At 41.7% G+C, this 22,188-nt stretch overlaps 1 protein-coding gene across 7 annotated transcripts in view; it reads right to left on the reverse strand.

Moving 5' to 3' along the window:
- The window catches only part of sobpa (sine oculis binding protein homolog (Drosophila) a), a 310,007-nt gene that overhangs the window by 14,805 nt on the left and 273,014 nt on the right, over positions 1-22,188 (reverse strand). For all 7 annotated transcript variants that reach the window (XM_059983000.1, XM_059982996.1, XM_059982997.1 and 4 more), the window contains one exon: positions 11,450-13,446. In XM_059983000.1, coding sequence (XP_059838983.1) covers positions 11,452-13,446 — 1,995 coding nt within the window. In that variant the 3' untranslated portion in view covers positions 11,450-11,451. The remainder of the gene's footprint in view (positions 1-11,449; positions 13,447-22,188) is intronic.

The raw sequence follows: 22,188 nt of genomic DNA on the forward strand, positions 1-22,188 counted from the left end.
CACTATTGCAGCTCGGGACATTCCAGAGTTTGGAGTTCAATATTCCGGTGATGGGCTAATCATCCTTCCCTTGGAATGCGTGGAGTTTTTCCCCAAGTGCTCCAGTTTCCTCCCTCCCATTGTCCGGGTTTTTTGGGGGTTGCTGAGGCAGCGTGGTTTGAAGGGCTGGAAGAGCCAACTTCATGCTGTATTACTAAATAAAATACAAAAGTAGCTCTCGATCTCCCAGACTGTGTGCGTTCACCCTTATCTATGATCCTCATGATTTTATGCACCTCTATAACATTAACTCTCATTCTCCTATGATCGAAATAAAAAGGTCCCAACGTGCTGAATCTCTTTACATAACTCAGCCCCTTGTGTCCTGGCAACATTCTTGTGATCTCCCTTGCCTCTTTCCAGCTTAATGGCATATTTCCTCTAGCAGGGTGACTGGAATGGGACACAATAATCCAAATACAGTCTCAGCGATGTCTTGTACAGCTGCAATATAAAATTCCGAATTCTATACTCAGTGCACTGACTGATGAATGCCAGCATATCAAAAGCCTTCTTCATCACCCTGTCCACCTGTACGGAACTTTGAAGGAATCATGTACTTGTAATCCTAGAACCCTCTGTTCTACATTTCTTAACATTCACTGAAAATCCTACCTTCATTTGTCTTCCCAAAATGCCACAGCTCACACTTAAAATTAAACTCTGGCATATCTTGGCCTGTTTATCTAGCTGATCAACATCTCCCTGTAAATCTAGATAACTAATTTCACTGTCTACAACACCAGCTATTTCAGTATCATCTGCAAACTTACTAACCATGTCTTACTATCGTTGTCGTTCAAGTCATTGATACAGATCACAGCTAGCAAAGGATCTAGCACCGAGCCCACTAATCATTGGCTTTCAGTCCAAATGATATATTTTCATCTTCGCTCTCTGCTTCCTACCATCAAGCCAACTGAGCATCCAATTAACTAGCTCTCCCTAGATACAAAGTAATCTTTCCATTAGCATCCTGCCATGTGTGGACCCTTAAAGGTTTAATTGAAGTCCACATAGACTACATCTATCACTCTGCCCTCTTTGATCTTCTTAGTTACTTCTTCCAAAAATTAAATTCACGAGACATGATCTCCCACACACAAAGCGTGTTGACTATCTAAAATTAACCTGTCTTTCTAAATGCTTGTCTCTCAAGAATCCCCCCCAAAAACTTAACTACCACAGATGTTAAAATTTCCTGGTATATAGCTCCCTTCTTAAATAAAGGCACATTAGTCACCCTTAGTCTTCTGGCATTTCACCTGTCACTAACAATGATACATATATTTCAGCCAGGGCTCTCAGAATGTCTTCTCTACTTCGCCCACTGTTCTTGGATACATCTGATCAGGCACTGGAGATTTATCTAACTTTAAACATTTTAAAACAACCAGGACCTCTTCCGCTATAATGCAGAATATCCCCAAGGCAACCCATTAAATTTCTTGGAAGTCCAAACTCTTCATGTCCTTTTCCAAAGTAAAAACAGGAGTAATATTCACTGAGGACTTTGCCTATGGCTCCACTTTGGCCTTTGAGGGGCCCTACTCTCTCTCATTTTCCCTTAATATATACCTGCGGGTTCTTAAAAAGCTTGGCTCAAAACAAAGGAACATGTTTGACAACAAGGAGGAAGCTATCAGAATTTAGGAAAGCAAATAAACAGAAGTGAATGGACAATTCTGTTTGAGTAGGGGGTAAGTTATTTTAGCTTGGGGGAAAAGCAAAGAACAACAAGCAATTACGTTGAAAAAGCTCCCAAAGAAAACAACCAACCTTCTGGGTTTTATGAGTGTATTCAAAATGACAGTAAACAAGGATATTTTGAACATCAATTTCTTGGACTTGAAGTAATTGCCCCCTCCCCTATTCATCATTACCTATTCCCATTTGTCTCTCTCACCTTATCTCATTACTAGTCCATCAGCTCCCTCTGGTGCTCCTCTCACTTCCCTTTTTTCCATGGCCTTCTGTCCTCTCCTATCAGATTCCCCCTTCTCTAGCCATTTACCTCTTTAACCAATCGACTTCCCAGCTCTCTACTTCACCCTCTCCCCCCTCTCCTGGTTTCATCCATCACCTACTACCTTCCTCCCCGCCACTTTCTCACTCTGACCTCATCTTTTTTCCCCCAGTCCTGATAAAGGATTTTGGCCTGAAACGTAGATGGCTTACTCTTTTCCATAGATACTGCATGACCTGCTGAGTTCCTGCAGCATTTTGTGTGTGTTGCTTGGATTCCCAGCATTGGCAGATTTTCTCTTGTTTACGTAAGGATATTTTCTAAGTGGATTTTTGTAAGTCCTTTGACAAAGTGCTGCATTAGGCTACTAAACAGGATCAGAGTCCATGGTATTGCAGGAAATATACCAGCATGGTCAGAAGATTGGCTGACTGGCAGAAGGCAAGGAGTGGGAATAAAGGGTGTCCTTTCTACTTGGCTGCCAGTGACCAGTAGTGTTCTTCAGGGGTCAGTGTTGGGTCCATTACTTTTCACATTGTATGGTAATGATTTGGATGATAGAACTGAGGGCTTTGTGGGCAAGTTTTCAGATTATACAAAGATAAGTGGAGGGGAAGGTAGTGTTGAGGATGCAAGAAGTCTGTTGAAGAACTTGGACAGATTAGAAGAATGGACAAAGTTTCAGATAGAATATAGAATACAGCGCAGGGAATTGTATGATCATGTTCTTTGGTAGATGGAATAAAGGTGTAGACCAGGGGCTCCCCTTGCTCAATGGTATTTTCTAAACAGGGAGCAAATTCAGAAATCAAAGGTGCAAAGGGACTTGGGAGTCCTGCTGCAGGGCACCCTTAAGGTTAAATTATAGGTTGAGTCAATAGTAAGGCAAATGCAATGTTAGCATTCATTTCAAGAGGACCAGAAGATAAAAGCAAGGATGTAATACTGAGGCTTTATAAGGTATTGGTCAGAACAGGATGATTTGGCAGATGAATGCGTGACTGAGAAACTGGTGCAGGGAGCAAGGCTTCAGATTTTTGGATCATTCTGGGGAAGGTGAGACTTGGACAAAAGGGACAAGTTACACCTGAACCTGAAGGGGACAAATATCCTTGTGGGCAGGTTTGCTAGATTGTTCGGGAGGGTTTAAATTAATTTGGCAGTGGGAAGGGAGCCTGAGTGATAGGGCTGAGGATGGAGCAGTTGGTATACAACTAGATGCAGTGTGTAGAGACATTGTGAGGAAGGACAGGCAGATGATGGGGTAAAATTGCAGTCAATGTGTTGAGTTGTGGTGTAACATGGTTGCAAAATCAAAACGACTGAAGAATATAGGACCAAAGGTGTTATATTTGAATGCACGCAAAATAAGGTACATGGATCTTATAGCGAAGTTAAAGATTGGAAGGTATGATGTGGGCATCACTGAGTTGTGGCTGAAAGAAGATTATAGTTGGGAACTTAACATCCAAGGATACTCATTGTATCAAAAGGACATTTGTGGAGGGGTCGTTCTGTTGGAAAATAAAATGAAATCAAATCCTTAGAAAGGGGTGACATTGAAACGGACGATGTAGAATCCTCGTGGGCAAAGTTAAACTGCAAGAGTGAAAAGACCCTGATGAGAGTTATATACAGGACCCCGACCAATAGCCAGAATGTGGGCAATAAATTACACCAGAAGAGAGAAATGCCATGTCAAAAGGGCAATGTTACAATACTCATGGGGAATTTCAATATGCACGTAATTGGGAAAATCAAGTTAGTGTTGGATCCCAACAGAGAGAATTTGTAAAATGCCTATAAGATGACTTTTTAGAGCAGCTTGTGATTGAGCCCACTAGGGGAAAGGCTATTCTGGACTGGGTTTTGTGTAATGAACTGGATTTGATTAGGGAGCTTAAGGTAAAGGAAACCTTAGGGGACATTGATTATAATATGATTGAATTCACCAGCAATTTGAGAGGGAGAAGCTCAAGTCAGAGGTATCAGTGTTGCAGTGGAGTAAAGGGAACTATAGGGGCATGAAAGTTGAATGGAAGGGGACACTAGCAGGGATGATGGTAGAACAGCAATGGTTGGAGCTTCTGGGAACAATATGAAAGGTGCAGGATCGATACATCCCAAAGAAGTAATAGTATTCTAAAGGCCGGATGGCACAACCATGACTGACAAAGGAGGTCAAAAACAACATAAAAGCAAAACAGATGACATATAACAGAGCAAGAATTAGTGGGAAGTTAGAGAACTGAGAAGATTTTAAAAATCAACAGAAGGCACAAGGGTGAAAAGATGCAATATGAAGGTATGCTAGCCAATACTATCAAAAAGGATACTGAAAGTTTTTTTCAGATATATAAAAAGCAAAAGAGAAAGTAGATATTGGGCCACTGGAGAATGACACTGGGAAGGTAGTAATGGGAGAACATGGAAATAGTAGATGAACTGAATAAGTATTTTGCATCAGTCTTTACTTTGGAAGACACTAGCAGTATGATGGAAGTTCAAGAGCATCGGGGGAAGAAGTAACTGCAGTTGTTATTACTAGGGAGAAGGTGCTTTGGTAGTTGAAAGATCTGAAGATAGGTAAGTCACCTGAACCAGATTGACTATACCCCAGAGTTCTGAAATGGGTAGCTGAAGAGATTGTGGAAGTATTAGTAATGATTTTTCAAGAGCCACTTTCTGGCATTGTTCTGGAGGACTGGAAAATTGTAAAAGTCACTCTGCTCTTCAAGAAGGGAGGGAGGCAGAAGAAAGGAAATTATAGACCAGTTAACCTGATCTCAATGGTTGGGAAGACGTTGGAGTCCAGTATTAAGGATGAGTACTTGAGACACATGATAAAATAGGCTAAAGACAGCATAGTTTCTTTATGGGAAAATCTCACCTCACAGATCTGTGGGAATTCTCTGATGGGCTTGTGGCTAAATTTGCAGACAACATGAAGATAGTGGAAGCTGGGGGGGGATCTAGATTAGGAGAATGGGCAAAGAAGTGGCAGATGGAATACAGTGTCAGAAAGGGTGTGGTCAGGCAATTTGATGGAAGGAATAAAAGCATAGAGTATTGTCTAAATGGGTAGAAAATTAAAATCTGAGATGCAAAGGGACTTGGGAGTCCTCGTACAAGATTACCTTAAGCTTAACTTCAGGTTGAGTCGGTGGTGAGGAAGACAAATGCAATGTTAGCGTTCGTTTTGAGAGGAATAGAATACAAGAGCAAGGATGTAATGCTGAGGCTTCATAAGGCACTGGTGAGGCCTCACTTGGAGCAGTTTTGGGCCCCTATCTCAGAAAAGATGTGCTGACATTGGAGAGGATTCAGAGGAGGTTCAGGAGAATGATTATGGTAATGAAAGGGTTACCGTAGAAGGAGAAAATGATGGCTCTGGGTCTGTGTCCTCACTGGAATTTAGAAGAATGAGGGGGGATCTCATTGAAACCTATCGAATGCTGGAAGGCCTGGATAGAGTTGATGCGGAGAGGATGTTTCTTATGGTGGGGGAGTCTAGGGCCAGAGGACACAGCCTCAGCTTAGAGGGATGTCCATTTAGAATATAGGTGAGGAAGAATTTCTTTAGCCAGAGGGTGGTGAGTCCATGGAATTCATTGCCACAGGAACTGTGGAGGTCAGGTCATTGGGTGTATTTAAGGTGGAGGTTGAGTTTTTGATGAGTCAGAGCATGAAAGGTTAATGTGAGAAGGCAGGAGAATGGGGTTGAGAGAGATAATGGATCAGCCATGATAAAATGATGGAGCAGACTCGATGGGCCGAATGGTCTAATTCTGCTCCTGTGCCTTATGATCTTACTTGGGAGTATTTTGAGCAGTTTAGAGCCCATATCTAAGAAATGACATTTTGGCATTAGAGGATGTCTTCAAAATGACCCCCGGAATGAAAGGGTTAATATATATATATATTTTTTAAAACCATTTGATGGCTTTTGCACCTGTACTTTCTGGAGTTTAGCAGAATGAGGAGGGAGGATGTTTCCGGGAGCAGCGGAGTCTACGACCAGAGGGCACAGCCTCAGAATTGAAGGATGGCCCTTTAGAACAGAGATAAGGAGAAATTTCTTTAGCCTGAGGAATCTATGGAATTCATTGCTATAGGTGGCTATAAACACCAAGTTATTGGGTATAATTAAAGTGGAGGCTCTTGATTAGTAATGGGGTGTCAAAGGCTGCAGGAAAAAGGTGTTGAGAAGAGGAAATATAAATCAGCCATGAATGAATGGTGGAGGTCTCGATAGGCTGAATTGCCTAATTGTGCTTCTACGTCTTCTGGTCTTATAATTCTGTATAGAGCGGTTACAGCGTGGTGTGCAGTTCTGGGAATCCCAGTCTCATAGGGGTAGTGGACCTACTGAGTGTGCATCGCGGAGATCTGCCATGACGATACAGGAATGGAAAGTAACGTTATGACAAGCAATGCATGATAAATCAATGCTTTTAATACTGTATATTAGAAAGATAAGAAATAAGATTTAAGTTCTAAATAAAAACTGAGGATCTTAGTGAGGATAAAGAGGGAAGGAATTCTTCCACTTTGGTTATGCTGTTTGCTATGCAGATTTGACAGACAGCTGGTGATCTTTATTTTCTTCCAGATTCATTGATTTCTCCGTACAGCAGGAAATGCCAAAACTCCCTAAACTGCTGGGCATAAAATGAGGCTGTAAAACAATTATCTCCTGGATGACTGTGCAGTCTTGTGACCTATTGTGTAGTCTAAATGTGGGCCACTTAGTTCTCAATGTACAGCTCTGGCTTCTGTATTGTAAAAAGGTAGAGAGGCACAAACACAGCACTTAACGAATGAACAAAAGACGCTATTAAGTTCGCAGAAATGGTCTAAGAAACTGCTCTCAAGTTGAAAAGTTGTAAATTTGTGCAAGGTGTCTTTAGACCGGTGCTTGACTGCACAAGTGTAGAAGATGTTCCTAAGAATAAACTCTTCTCGGGCTTCCAGCCAGGTACAGTATCGATTATAACCGAGGTTTTGATGGCAAACTCTTGTCAGCTTCTTCAAGGATGATCTCTGAAGAAGATGGCAGAGGTTGTCATCGAAACGTCAGCTATAATTAATACCTGTACCCGGCTGGAAGCCCGAGAAGAGTTTATTTGTCAGGAAAGCACTAGATCATTTTACAAGGTGTTTTAATGTTTGCAAAAAATTAAACATTAAGGGATATAAATATTAATAGTCATTACTAAGTCTGTCAGCAATACAGGCAATCTCTTCACCTAGTGAACTGCTGAGGGATTTGAAGTGAACAGCTAATGCAGTCAAGATCAGTTTGGGTGAATATACAGGTTAAAAGGACCAGAATGATGAACGGGTAAGGATAGGAGAGGCGCATAAGGCTCAGCTTGCTGTGAGGTGTTTCAATATAACACACACAAAATGCCAGAGGAAGGCAGCAGGTCAGGCAGCATCTAGGGAAATGAATGAACAGTTGACATTTCAGACCGAGACCCTTCTTCAGGACTGAAAGGAAGGTGGGGTGGGGGGTCTCCAGAATAAAAGCCAGGGGTGGGAGCTGGGACCCCTCTTCAGGACGGAACAGGAAGGGAGAAGTTTTCAGAATAAAAGCGGGGAATGGCGAGGAGGGGATGGAGGAGAGCTAGAAGGTGATAGGTGAAGCCAGGTGGGTAGAAGTAAAGGGCTGGACAGGAAGGAATCTGATAATAGAGGAGAAAGGACCATAGGAGAAAGGGAAGGAGGATGAAGGGGTTTTCAATATTTTCCTTTGTAACTTGAGCTGAGTGTTCAATTGGATTGCATTCAACAATAAAGCTCCTTGATAAACAGTGAAATACTAGTTAGGGATAGTCAGAAAAATCACATTTAGCAAGTGGAAACTGAAAGACAGCATCTGTAGATAATGTTACATATACAATGAAACCACAGAAGACATTGAATCTGCCGGCTTAATGTAACTGACTGAAACAGAACGCAGTGGAGTCAGATGCTAGGCTTGTGATGGCTGTGGCAGGGGAGGGGCACAGAGAAAGGCAGTCAGAGGGAAGGATGGAAACTCAACCCATTTCTATGTCACTCCACAAAAATTCTCTATGCAATACCCTAATTCAAAAACTTCCATACTAGACTTGTAAAGTAAAACTCTGATTGGGAATCAGTAAAGAGAACAGCCTTAATTCAATTCTTGCACTGACAGTCATGTAGCACAGAAAGCAGCCATATGGCTCTCTGGTGTTGTGCTGGGGATATCTTGTTGCACTCACCATAGCCCTGTACTTTTTCCCCTTCAAATGTGTCGTCTATAAGGGAAGTATTCCTCCCAGTATTCTCAGAGCTGAACGGAAATACCCGAGGAAAGAAACTTAGTCAAAAAGACTGGCACTGATGGCTGATGGATTTGAGTTAAGGCAATTAAAAATTATTTTCTTTGCTAATTGCAGGGCTTGGGTCAGGTGGCCAAGTAGCACTGCATGAGAGACTGCGTAGGTGTTTTGAACAACCCTCTAAACAAGGGAATAAAAGGAGCACTCACTCTCTCCCTCTGCAACCTTTGACTGTTCTGTACCATGGACAGTGATTCTGTGAACCTTCCATTCTTGCTTGAAAGACGGTGCACAGAAGATTTACTAGGATGGCCTCAGGGACGAGAGATGTTAGGCGATGAGTGAAGGAAATGGGATCAATCTTCAGGGAGCAGACCAGGTGGTAAAATCAGTTAACTTTGAGAGTGGGCAAGGAGAAATTACTGTCATCAGCAGTGCAATCATAAACTGGGGGCACAGACTTCAGTTAATTGGCAAAGGAACTGGAAGCGTGTTTTTTTTTTAAAGATAAGGTGAGTTATCAGCTGGAATATGTGTGGAGACAACTTTGAAGTAAACTGTTCAATGAAAATTGGGAGTACCCTTGCACAAGAAAAAGTAACAGTGTTTTGGGAGAAAGATGGGCTAATTAGATGCCTTATTCAAATATACTGGAAAGGAATGATGGGCTGATGGATCTGTTAAGTTGCAAGTCTATTATTTCTTCTAACCTTAAATATATGGCCCGACAAACTCTTTGTCCGTACTAAAATTCAGTGCAGTTGTGCTTTCACAAAGCACTAGATGTGTAGACTTTTACACCTGTCATTTTCCACTTTGAAAATCAAAGCTTAATGTCAGCTAGCAATCGTTTCTCAACGTAGACAAGGGTAATCCTGGTAATATTGGTGTCCTATTTGTAGACTGTGATTCCCAATCCATTGCAGCCTAGGAAATCTACAGTGACTGCTATTGTAATCGAAGGTCATTTGGATGAAGACTCAAATTGATGGGACAAAGAAACCCTACCAAAGTAAAACAGTGGCAAATATTCCTTAGTAGCTTTCTGTTGACTGATTAAATAAAAGCTCTAGATTATGGAGTCAATCTCTGGTGAAATTAATATGCATACTAGAGGAAGGGTTGGGAAGTAATATTGCAGAGGTATTTGCCATTTGCCTGGCCCTGATGTGATTTATTTTAAACACACACATTTGTTCAACTCTGAGCATTGCCTAATCCCTCAGGACCAGGAAGAAGTGCGGAGGATCAGCATACCATGCTGCAAGGGCCAATCACTTCTAACGAGACAGTTAAGTGACAGAGGAAAATAAAAATAGACGATGATGGAGGGACGCAGCAATGGACAGGTTAAAAGACAAACATAATTTGAAGTGGGAACAACAATTGAAAATGTTGTGTTTTTGATATTTTCATTTACAAAATGCAGAAATCATTAACATCTGATCTGCAGATCCAGGTACAGTATACTGATGGTTAGAATTGTACTAGTTATCTGTAACAATATCACCTCGTGCGGTTTAGCACCAAAGCACCTCAGGGTGTTTTGCTAGGTTAAAGCCACTGAATAAATGAACTTTGTTGTTTTTCTTCAACATTTCTAATGTTAATCTTCAATTTTAGCATTCCCATGAAAACGTATCTGTAAACTATTTCAATGAACAGCATTCTTTACTAAGTGCTGGTGGAAACACTCTACATTGTATTCATCTTCATTGTGGTATTTAATTGTATATGGGAGGATATTTGCAGTCCAGACCATCCCTGACCTTTCTCTCCCCAAAGGTTCCTTTATCATCCACAACACTGCAAAGCCAGTACATACACTGCCTTTGTAATAAATGGTAAAGCATTTCCAACTCCTCACACGGGAAAATTAGCCCGTAAACCTATGCTCAACAATATTGCAAGCAAGTCCTCCGGTGCATCAAGATTTCATTCATAAAAACTACCCTGACTGAAATAAATGGAAATGATATGCACTAAGGAACTCCAACAGCCTTGGCTGGAATTACAGACAATAAAATTGGTGCAGTCACTTTCAGTTTGTCCTTTTTATTGCAGCTCCATATTGTGTGTGCTATTAAGACCTATACGTGAGGAGCACTTTGTATAATTCACTTGAACCAGAGGCTTGAGTTATATCTGTTCTGTCAGTTAGCCAGTCCCATCAGCCCACCAACTCACCAAGTCAATTACATCTTCAGCCATTCAATTCTTTGACTTCATAACTCAACTTGTGTCCTTTATAGTCACAATAGCTCCCTACGTCCATCAGGGGCTTTTAAGTAGTTTTATTTTACCTTGAGAAACTGGTGGGAGTTTAAGGAAAGCAAATATAACAGTTAAAAATATAATCATGACAACATTTACAATCTTCATTTTATGAGATCCTTGCACTGGTGTCAGTTAAATGATCTTAAGTGATTTCCATTTATTTTCTTCTGCAATTCTTCCAGTTTAATGCCAGATAAGGTCCAAATTAAAGAACTGCTTAAAGAGTTATTATTATCCACCTGAACTCAGTAATCCAAGATGTAATAACTTTTTCTAACGGATTCTCAATCATGTTCTCAACATTTAAGACTGGTGTGAATGGACATGATGTACTGTAGTTTCCAACTCCAAAAAGTTGTTTGCGCCTAGACCCTCCCTATTGTCAGAATATAAACTGACCAAAGTTCTGTACCTAGAATACAGCAGGAGCAGATGATACAATACTCATTCCTTGTTACTTGTATATCAAACTGAATGTTACCACATGTTTATCAATAAGCAGAAGACCAGGTTTCCTTCTGTTAAAAGGTCCAAAACTGGTGTGAGAAACCCACACCAAACTCATTAATCAGGAGACCCAAGAGAGTGCAGCAGCAATGAAATTAATCACCGTGCAAGTCAAATTTCAAATCACTAAGTAATCTGTTTGATTACCAGTGCAAATCACGCCCAGACAAGTGGCTAAGGTCTTATTGGAGGAAAAATGCTAAGCCAATTAACCTGAAACCAAATGCATTATTACAATTAATCATTGTTGCAATGCTCAGCGTCATAGTGAGCAGATACGTCTCTTTGTCTTCTTTAGTATTCAATATGTGCTGCCTTCAGGTTTTTGTAAACGCATTTCAAAACAAACCTTTACTTGTTCTGGTTTCGAATCCGGAGACATCTGCGTTTCAGTGGCGGCTCACTGTCCTCGGGCCCTGTGTTGAGTATTGGCGTTGAGGTTATGCAGGGTGCTATGGCAGTCTTTTCAGTCGCTTTTGGCACAGGCTGAATCAAGCAGCCCGTCTTGGGTACTACTCTCAAGGCATATGCATGGTCCTCATCTGCAGGGTTATGATTTACATCCTGCCTGTCCACCCCACCCAGGGGTGACTCAATTGAGGCCTTCTTACCTGCCTCTAACTCCAGCTGACAGTTTGATGTGCAGTTGTTTTCTTTGACAGACTCCAGCTCGTTGACAGCGATCTCCTCCAGCTGCTGCTGCTGTGGTGGCTGCTGCTGCTGCTGCTGTGGTGGTTGTGACTGTTGTTGTTGCTGTGGTGGCTGCTTATCTGAAGGATTTTCTGAGAAGTGGGAACCATCCACGTTCTTTGTGCCGTTCATAACCAGATTGCAAGGTGCTAGATCTGAGTCACCTCCCGAGCTTCCTGAATTTAGCTGGATTGTGCTGCAGTGCGAAGGACCGCTACAAGTTAACACCTTCGTTTCAATAGGGTTCAAATGAGGAAAATCCCTACAGTCGATACAGTTCCTTTTATCCGGACTGGAAAGAGTTAAGTCTACAACACTTCTGCCTTCATTTTCAACTTTCACAGAAGCATGCAGAGGTCTGTGACCAATGTGATTAAGTCTGCTTCTATGGCTCATGGTCAAGTCTATAACCTCATCGTGTGGAAAGTCCACTGCGTCAGAGAAAGAGAAATCGCTTTTAATTGGACCGTTAGGCTTGACAGTTAGATCGACAATCTCACTCCTGCTGGTGTCAAGAAGCATGGCTGACTGGTTCAAAGAATGGCTCAAGCAGTTAGTTGAGGCTTTAATATGCTTTGAAGCTCCCTGCTGCCCATTATTCGATGCCAAAGAACTACTTGGATCTTTAGTGTCATCTTCATTGCTAGTTGTACTTGGAATTGAACTCTCAGCACTACTGGAAACACCATTGGTATTCTTGGAGTCAAACATGTGAGGGATTGGAATGGGAATTGGAATGGGCACAGGCAGTGGAACAATAACAGGATAGGGCACCAAGAGTGTCGGAGGAGGAACTAAGGGAGCAAGTGATGGCACTCCAAAGTTTAAAAGGTGTGGGACATGCATGTGGCCATTTGGCATCAGATTAACATGTGGGAACGAAACATTAGGTAGGGGTGCTGCTGGGGGAAGTAACCCTTGATGATTTCCTGGCACAGACGGTGCTGACGGGTGATGGAGATGTGGCGAGAGCATTGGCCTGTGCATGGGGCTTGAATTAGGACCCATGGTCCTGGAGCCACCTGTTGATGGGCCATGTCCTGATATCATGTGGTTTGACAGGGGACTGTTAGGGCTTGGAGCATGCGGTCCTCGGATAAATGGTGGACAAATCTGATGCATCATCTGCTGCTCCATTAATACTGGCAAAGGGACGGGTCCTCGATTGGTCATTACCACAGAGGGATTGCCCTGGGGGCCACCCACTGGAGGCACAATGCCAGCTGGCTGCTGAAGCTGGATTGGAGGAACGTTTGGGTTTTCATTTGCAGCTATTGGCTTAGAGACTGGAGTTTGGATTTTGGCAGCAGAGCTACTGGCAGTATCAGACGGGGAGAGGGCAGTAGAAACAATAGGGACTTGAGCTTGTGAGGAAGGTGCCACAGGAGATGGAGGCTTCCTCCGGGTATCAGTCAGTGGCATGTTCCAAGACTCTGGAGTTAGTAGTTGCACGCCTGTGTTATCAGACTTTTTTTCCACTGGAGGGTGCATGGTATTGCACAAGCCAGCAGGAAGATTGGCCTGTGTTTCTTTATAAAAAATGTCCATTTTGTACTGATTGAGGCATTTTGCACTGCAGAATTGTAGCCGTCTCTCTCCATCTCCAAAGTCTAGGTATTCTTTTGTATGTCGGATGTGCTTGCACCAGTCACATACCTGTGGTCAGAACAATTGAAGCCACATTAGAAAGTACAGCTAATCCAAAGCAAGCAAACTGTAAATTTTTGTTATGAGTAACTCAAGAAGATATTTAAAGCTAATAGTTGCCTGACCATATTTGCTTTATCTTTTAAAGAGATGTCTACTTTTCTTTGGAAATAAACTGAATTTTACATTATAAAAGAAATCAGCAATTAGGTAATATTATCTTACAATGGTTGATCATGGCCAGTTACTTCATTGGTTGAAATACAAACAGGCTTTAAACAGCATCCTTAATTTAGCAAAATGCAACCAGGTGCTTATAATGTGGAGCAGCATTATTGGAGTTCTCTCATTAGTTAATGATTTTCAAATCCAGGCTATTATTTCTCAGGAAGATCACAATATAGCCCAATATATCACAATATAGAAATGCGTTTTGACTGAGAGAGGGAGGCAAGGCAGTAAGTCAGCAGAATGAATTACTCAGCAGGCCCCTGAGTAGATATATACTAAGCTTTCTATGAACTCTATAGTCAATCTCTTCCTGTTATCAAAGATCAGGCAAAGGGTGGAAGGACTAACACCAATAACAATACTTTGCACCGTAAATAGAGGCAGTATGACAATCTGTCAAATGTATCATTCTTCTTCCCAGTTTGTTTAATGAAAAAAAAAGGTCAATGCTATCATCTGCCATTGTAGCAGAATAGTTTTCATGCACAAAAGCAGGTATGCATTCATTGGCAGGCGACAAATTACATCAATAATTAATACCCATTGGGCACATTTTCCTACTGAACTCATTTTAGACAGTGATCTGGAGCAGATCAGCTTGCTGATTCTCCTCTTCTTAATTCAAGGCCACTGAGGTGATTACAAGATTCTTTGACCATGTGTCATCTTGACCAGGTGCACTTGCTATAAAACTTTATATTCTTTTCTCAATAGTTTTGGCTTTGCCTTTACAACTAGTTCCTCTACATTAAGTCCCGCTGCTGTCTGCAAGGAGTTAGTACGTTCTCCCCCTGACCGTGTGGGATTCCTCTGGGTGCTCAGATTTCCTCCCACAGTCCAAAGATGTACTTGGTTGATATTTGGTCATTGTAAATTGTCCTGTGATTAGGCTCAGGTTAAATCTGGGTAGCACAGTTGGAAGGGCCCAATCTAGGCTGTATTTCAATAAGTAAATAATTTAAGTAACCAGACCACAGAAACAAGCCCTCTTCCTGGGGGAGTATTACTGTTTTGTTCAAATACACATTAATTCCTAATTTTTTTTTACATTTAGGCTGTGTTTACACTGGAATCTTACCTTTAGAATCATCGAAACTTTAATAAAATTATAGATTTATATAATAGATTATATAAATAAAAATATATTTTTTTATAGTTTTATAGAAATTTATTTCATTAAGTTCTTAAGGTACAAATGTTCCAACATTCCAATTGTTGCTTCTAAACAGTGCATCACATGCTTTTTACTCAAAGTGATTTGTACATCAAGGCAAGAGGATATATCTAGCCACATTTCCTTACAATGTGCTCTGACAGGTGCCAATTAACCAGTTCCAATGCAATAAGTGTCCAATGAGTGGAGTTAGATGCCACACAATATGTCCATTTACACAAATACCCAATGGCCCACTCCAGAAACACTGATAAATGCCACTGCAACTAACTTCTCCTTATAGTTTTCACGATAAGCCGATCAATATGTTTGACCCAATGGTGATGACTGGGAAGCTCGTGTCACGTTACTCCCCCTTTTTAAAGTTACGTATTATTCCTCAAGAGTAAATGGTTCTTGTAAAACTTTATAATCAGCCCGGACATGCTCTTCAGTTCGATCGCTGATCAATCAATCCCACCGTCTGCACCCACCTTTCTAAAATGCCTTGACATTGTGAGGCGAGGGCTTTCTGTGGAATGGTATCATGACGAGGCTGACTAGGATCCAAGTCGGTTGACAAAGCCAGTTAGTAGGGATTGTCAACAGCATCTCCTGCAGCGGCACAGGTGCTTCATAAGCCTGTGTGCATAGCCCTCTGCTGTACTCACTTTGTACCTATGATTGCATGGCTAAGTAGAGCTCCAATGGCAAATTTAAATTTGCTGACAGCATAGAGGGGGGAGAATGAGAATATGGTTGACTGGTGCCATAACTGCAACTTCTCACTCAACGTCAGCAAAATGGAAGAGTTGATTATTGACTACAGGAGGAAGAAACTGGTCCTCATTCCTCCTCATGAGGAGGAAGAAGCCCGTCCTCATTTGGGGAACGTAGATGGAGAGGGTCAGTAGCTTTAAATTGCTTGGCAATGACATAACAGATGATCTGTACTGAGACAAGCACGTAAGTGTCATCACAAAGAAGGTACTTCCTTAGAAGCTTGTGCAGATTTGAGATGTCACCATCAACTTTGACAAACTTCTTTCGATGCAGAGTGGAGAGTGGTTGCATTGCTGCCTGGTATGGAAACACCAAAGCACAAGAATGGAAACAGCTACAGAAATTGGTGGATACAGCCCAGTCCATCACAGGTGAAGCCTTACCCACCACTGAGTACATTTACATGGGACACTGCCACAAGATAGCATCATCCATGATCAAGGCCCCCCACAACCCAGGCCATGTGCTCCTCTTGCTACTATCATCAGGCAGGAGGTACAAAAGCCTTAGGCCCCACATCACCAGGTTTGGGATGCCTTGCAAACATCCTGAACCGGCATGGATAACTTCAACGTCCACAACTCTGAACTGATTGTATGAGCTACAGACTCACTTTCACAACTCTTTACCACTCAAACCCTCAGTATTTTTTAAACTTGTACAGTTTTTTCTTCTTTTGTCTCCAATTTAGAATCTCATCTGGAGGACTACACCTATTCTTTTCCATACCTTGAAACTAATGGCATTAGTTTCACTGATGACCACTGGATGCGGTGTTCCCCTACACAAACTTCCGTCACCTGCCCTGCCTCATTCCCCAACAGGAGATCAAGTATTGCACACTCTCGTTGGGACTTCTATCTACTGATTAGGGAAACTTCCCTGAACACATTTGACAAATTCTATCCCATCCAGTCCCTTTACGGTATGGAAATCCCAGTCAATATGTGGAAAGTTAAATTTAATCAACTATCACAACCTTATGTTTCTTGCAACAGTCTGCGATCCCTCTACAAATTTGCTCCTCTAAATCCCGTGGACCATTGAGTCATCTGTAATATAGCCCTGTTAATGTGGTCACCCCTGTCTTTTTCCTCAGTTCCACCCATATAGCCTTAGAAAATCATCTCTCCAGTCTGTCCTGTCTGAGCACTGCAGTGACATTTTCCCTAGCTATTAATGTCACCCCTCCCACTCAATCACATCTAAAACAATGAAACCCTACAATATTAAGCTGCCACTCCTGCATCCAGGTCTCACTAACAGCTACAATGTCATAATTCCACGTGCTGATCCATGCCCTAAACTCATCCCCCTTTCCTACAATCATCCTTGCATTGAAATTTACACAACTCAGAACATCAGTCCCACCATGAGCAGCATATTGATTCCTAACTTCACATGTAGGCTTAACAACATCTTTCCCACAACCATTTCACTATCTGTCCTGGCACCCTCATTCCCATCCCCCTGCAACTCTAGATTAAACACCCCTCCCCCCCCACTGTGCAGTACTTGCAGGGGTATTAGTGGCCCTCCAAGTCGGGACTTTCGGTACAGGTCCCCCCTTTCCTGGAAGACTGCCCAATGATCCCACAATCTGAAGTCTTCCCTCCTGCACAATCTCCTTAGCCATAGGCTACCATGTGTGATCTTCCTACTTCTGGCCTCATTAGCACGCGGCATGGGGACAGTCACACGGTTGCCAGTGTCCTGTACCTTGGGTGTAACTACCACTCTGTATGTCCTGTCAATCAACCCCTCAGCCACTCCATTGACCCGGAGTTCATCAAGTTCCAGCTCTAATTCCTCAACATTGTCTGAAAGAAGCTGCAAGTGGATGCACTTCTTGCAGGTGTATTTGTCAGGGACACTGGAGGTTTCCCTGCCTTCCCACGAGGAGCTTTCCACTACCCTGCTTGGCATCTTTCCTGTCCTAGCTGTGCAATAGGAAAGAGAGAAATAAAAAAAAATAAACATGAAACAAAATCTACCTACAGCCTCCACTTTTCCTCGCTGAAGCCTCTACGAGCCAAAGCTTGAACTCCCTGCTCCCACAATGGCCACCCGGCTTAAACCCAACTTCTCTATTTTGGCCCTTGCCAAATGCCTAATTATGATTAATCCAACATCTCCTCAGGGACTGTGGCCCACAGAATGTCCCAAATAATCCCACTTACTTCTTTTGAACTCTCTCTCCTGTGACATGATCCAGTGTTTCTAACGGAACTGTGGCATGCAAGGTCTCATTGTATCTCTTCCTTTTGCAGCCGCTCGTCATTCAAATTATAACCTACCTTCCTGTTGTCAGCAGTAAGTGGATAGACACATTTATCCATATTATATCATACACACCATATCTCAGCTGGTTTCGTTGGTGATATAAACGAAGATAAAATTAATAGAGTCAACTAATCAGGAAATATTTCTTACATTACTGTACTGTCTTACTGAGCAAAATAAAGGCAGTTTGTAAATTCAATTACTCTTAGACAGTTTTAAGCTATGTCTCTACATCAAAGTGATATTGAGGACAAACTTCGTTCTTTATGCCACAAAATTAAGATGACACCATAAGAAACAGTAAATGAAATTAAAAGAACATAATAAATAGAAATGGGCCATTTTCCCCCTTGTATCAGCAGCAGCATTCAATAGTGATCTGTTTTTCTAGTGCCACATTCATGCACTAACCCCATTAGCCTTGATTATAGGATTATACAGCCCCTGCCCATTTATTCTGACCAAGCTGCCTTCTTGAGCTTGTTCCATTTGGTCGCATTTGGCCCACATCCTAAAACCTTTACTTTTCGCAAAACTGTCAAAATGTCTTTTAAAAAGCTGCAATTGTACCCGCCACAACCACTTCTGGCAGCTCGTTCCATAAATCCACAATCCTCTGTTCGAAAAACTTACCCCTCACATCCACTTTAAATCTCCCCCCTGTCACCTTCAGCTTATGCCGTCTACATTGAGATTCCCCTATGTAGGGGAAAACTAGTGTAACCATCCATGTTATCTGTGCCCCCCTCATAATTTTATAAACCTCTATAGCAAGGAGTCCCAACCATTTTTTAATGTCATGGACCCCTGTGATTAAGTGAGCGCTCTGTGGATCCCAGGTTGGGAACCCCAGTTCTATCCTTCACTCCAATGAAAAATATTCAGTCCTCACCCCGTAAGAAAGTCCAATACAGGGCCCCATATCCTTTCAAAGATGCCCCCTCTGTCCTCACTACATAGTCTCAGTCTCTCCAAATGTAAAGTATTTGCCCGTTCTCTCAGCCACACATCATACGTAGGCACAGGACTGAGGTTTTTCTGGTGTGGTGCACCTCTGCTGTGTATGTTTACTTTTGCCTTTATATTATTCTCCTTTTCACTGCTCAATATTTAATTTGATTTTGTTATGGTCGCGGTTTTTGTAGGTGTGCTGTATTTATTTTGTTGTTTGTAGAAAAGAAGAATAAAATATATTTTAAAAAAAAGAAAAATATCCCAGTGTATCCACTCTCTCTTTATAACTCAAGCCCACCAGTGCTGGCAACATCTTTATGAATCTCTTCTACACCTTCTCTAGCTTAAACTCATCCTTCCCGAAGTATGTTGACCAGTGCTGGATACAATATTCTAGGTATGATCTCATCATCATCTCTTACAGCTGTAATATGACATCCTGACTCCACTAATCAGTGCCCCACTCAATGAAAGCAAACATGCCATTTGTCTTCTTCACCATCCTGGCTTCATGCGTTGCCACTTTCAGTGAACTATGTACCTGTACCCCTATGTCTCTCTGTTCTACAACACTCCCTTGGGGCCTGTCTATTTGTCTTACCATGGTTTAACTTCCCAAAATCTAATGCTTTGGATTTGTCCAAGTTAAATTCGATCTGCCATTCTTTTGCCCAGTTTCCCAGTTATATCTTCTTCATGCATCCAATTTTAGTGTCTAGTGCAAACTTACTAATCATTATTCTCATCCAAATTGTTATGACATATGAAAGACAACAGCAGACCAGTCACAAATCTCTGCAGCACATCCCTAGTCACAGGCTTCCAAAGCAATAAGCAGCTCTTCAATATTGTTTTCTTAATAGCTATAAGTCTACTAAGCTTCTCCTTGAATTTACATAGCAAATGAGGCCTCCAGACTCCTCTTGCATGCAAAATTTCATGATTCACCGCCAAATGGATGAAGAACTCTCTTCTCATTTCTGTCCTGCTTGGCTATGCCCCTGAACACAGCGGGTACCACTTTCAAAAAAAGCCAATCTAAAAGATACCTTTCAAAATAGCTAATTAAAAGTTGATCCCAACAAGAAGTACTTTAGCACCAACTAAATTTGCAATGAAGCCAACCCAGAATTTGCAAAGAGAAAGAGGCAGCAACGTCATACAAAAGTTGTGATGAACTACTTACCCATGCGTACATTTCAGGTCAAACTACACTGTCAGCTGCCCTTCTCAGTATACAGGTCTTCTACACTCCATTCTGCATATCCAAACCCACAAACAATTTACAGGGTATTTAATGGTAAGATCAATTTATTCTGTAAACACTTACACTTATTGCAAACGTCAACAGTCAATGAACATTTCCTATGAACTGAAACTTGATCTTATCAATGGGAATTTGCATTGCAGACAAACAAACAGCACTGATACTTCTGTATTCAGGATTTACAATTCATCATATCCTAAACGTGAAAAAATACACCATGCTGACTAATCACGCAGCTTGACAAATACTGCTAATTCACGTTGAGAAGTAAGTGGCAAAAGAGCAGCCTCCAAATCAGTCCTTATTTATCAACAGGGATGTGTATCCATGTTAAAGCAGTTCCCTGTTATTGTGGAAGCACCACATATCCAGGTGCTTCATTCTCAATATGGCAGCAGCCCAAACCAGACTACGTTTCAGATTTATTGTTGCTATAAGCTGCCTCCAAGTGTATCTGCAGCACATAAAAATTCCCACTGGGATTGTAAGCCAGTGATCTCCTTGGCTACTACAACACAGGCTCACAGGGTGACGATCCACCAGCCAGGGGAGTGAAATGTCCCACTGGCATGTTCACACTCATCTGACTCTTATGTAAACCTGGCTGAGTAACCTTACACATCCTTTGTCACCTAGAAAATAACTTCAACATCAACCAACTGTATGGTAGAAAATCACTGACCAACCGCAGTGTGCCACAGCCACTTGGAGATTCCCACACCTGTAGAGGGCTGGTGCACGTAGGACTGGGGCACTGTCTAAAGGATAAGCACAGGGGGTAAGATACGACAAAAGGCAGAAGACTACTTGAAACACAGAGCTTAAAAGAACACAAAATCTGAAAGAATGCACAAAGTGCTAGATGAAATTTAAAGGGAAATTAAGAAAGCAAAATCGAGGCGGGGGCAGGGATGCATGGAAAGTATTAAGTGAAATTGTCGTTAATGCATTTTAAATAGCCTTAGCACTGTTCCCTGTTTTACCTCACCTGTCACTGTCTGCCAAATCGAGGAAGAACTGTTTATTCCAACACTTCGCTGACCGTTAATCAGCTCTTATTAGTACATGGCTCCAATTCTAATTGCAGTAAGTTTGTTCCTGAAATTCATGCAGGACAAGATCTGCATCATCAAAGATCCCCAGCACCCAGCCTGTGCCATCTTTTCGCAGCTGCTATCAGGCAGGAAGTATAGAAGCCTGAAGCCCTCCCCACCATTTGGTTCAAGAACAGCTCCTTCCCTTCAATTTTTTAGTTACTGAACCAAATGGCAAACCCTAATCACTACAGTTTCGCAAGACTATGATTACTTTGCACTTGAGTAAGTGGACTCTTTTGCTCCTAATCTTTTTTTTTGGTAATAATTGTGTATAATTTATTAACTTCTGTTTTCTGAATGTTATTTATCTGATACTCTGGACAGCAAATATGCATATACATGTACATGGATGTGAGGTGCATGGAGGGATATGGTCCAGGTGAAGGTCAGTGGGACTAGGCAGAAAAATGGTTTGGCACAGCCAAGAAGGGCCAAAAGGCCTGTTTCTGTGCTGTAATGTTCTATGGTTCTATGCACATGTGAGATGCTGCTGCTGCAAGTTAAGTTTTTCTTTGCACCTGTGCACACACATGCATGATAATAAACTTGAATTTAATTTTAAGATAGGGAGCTATTCCAACCTGAGTCTATCCTATGTCCATTGACAGAAGATACAAAAGCTTGTACCAACAAGCTCAACCGTAGCTTCTTAAAAATATCACGTTCTGTCTTTAAAATTTCCATAACCTGTCAAACAAATCTGTACCGTATACAAGGTATTAGAAAATCTTTGCTAAGATTTCTTGTATGAGATGCGTTAAAAACAAATTAAGCTTAAACCTAATGTGGACTGATAGACTGAAAGAAATAAATTAGGTTATTTGAATGTTATGTATGTAGGTGAAAGGCTGTAAAAATATTGAAGGTTGTGTGCCAATGTTTTGGATGAAAGCTCAGTATATTTACAATTTTTTTTAAAAACATGAATGACTTTTGGTAGCATGAGGAGGAAATACTTTGAAATAAAACCAGCTCAGTGACAA

This window comes from Hypanus sabinus, chromosome 10, assembly GCF_030144855.1.
Source record: "Hypanus sabinus isolate sHypSab1 chromosome 10, sHypSab1.hap1, whole genome shotgun sequence".
Lineage (NCBI taxonomy): Eukaryota > Metazoa > Chordata > Chondrichthyes > Myliobatiformes > Dasyatidae > Hypanus > Hypanus sabinus.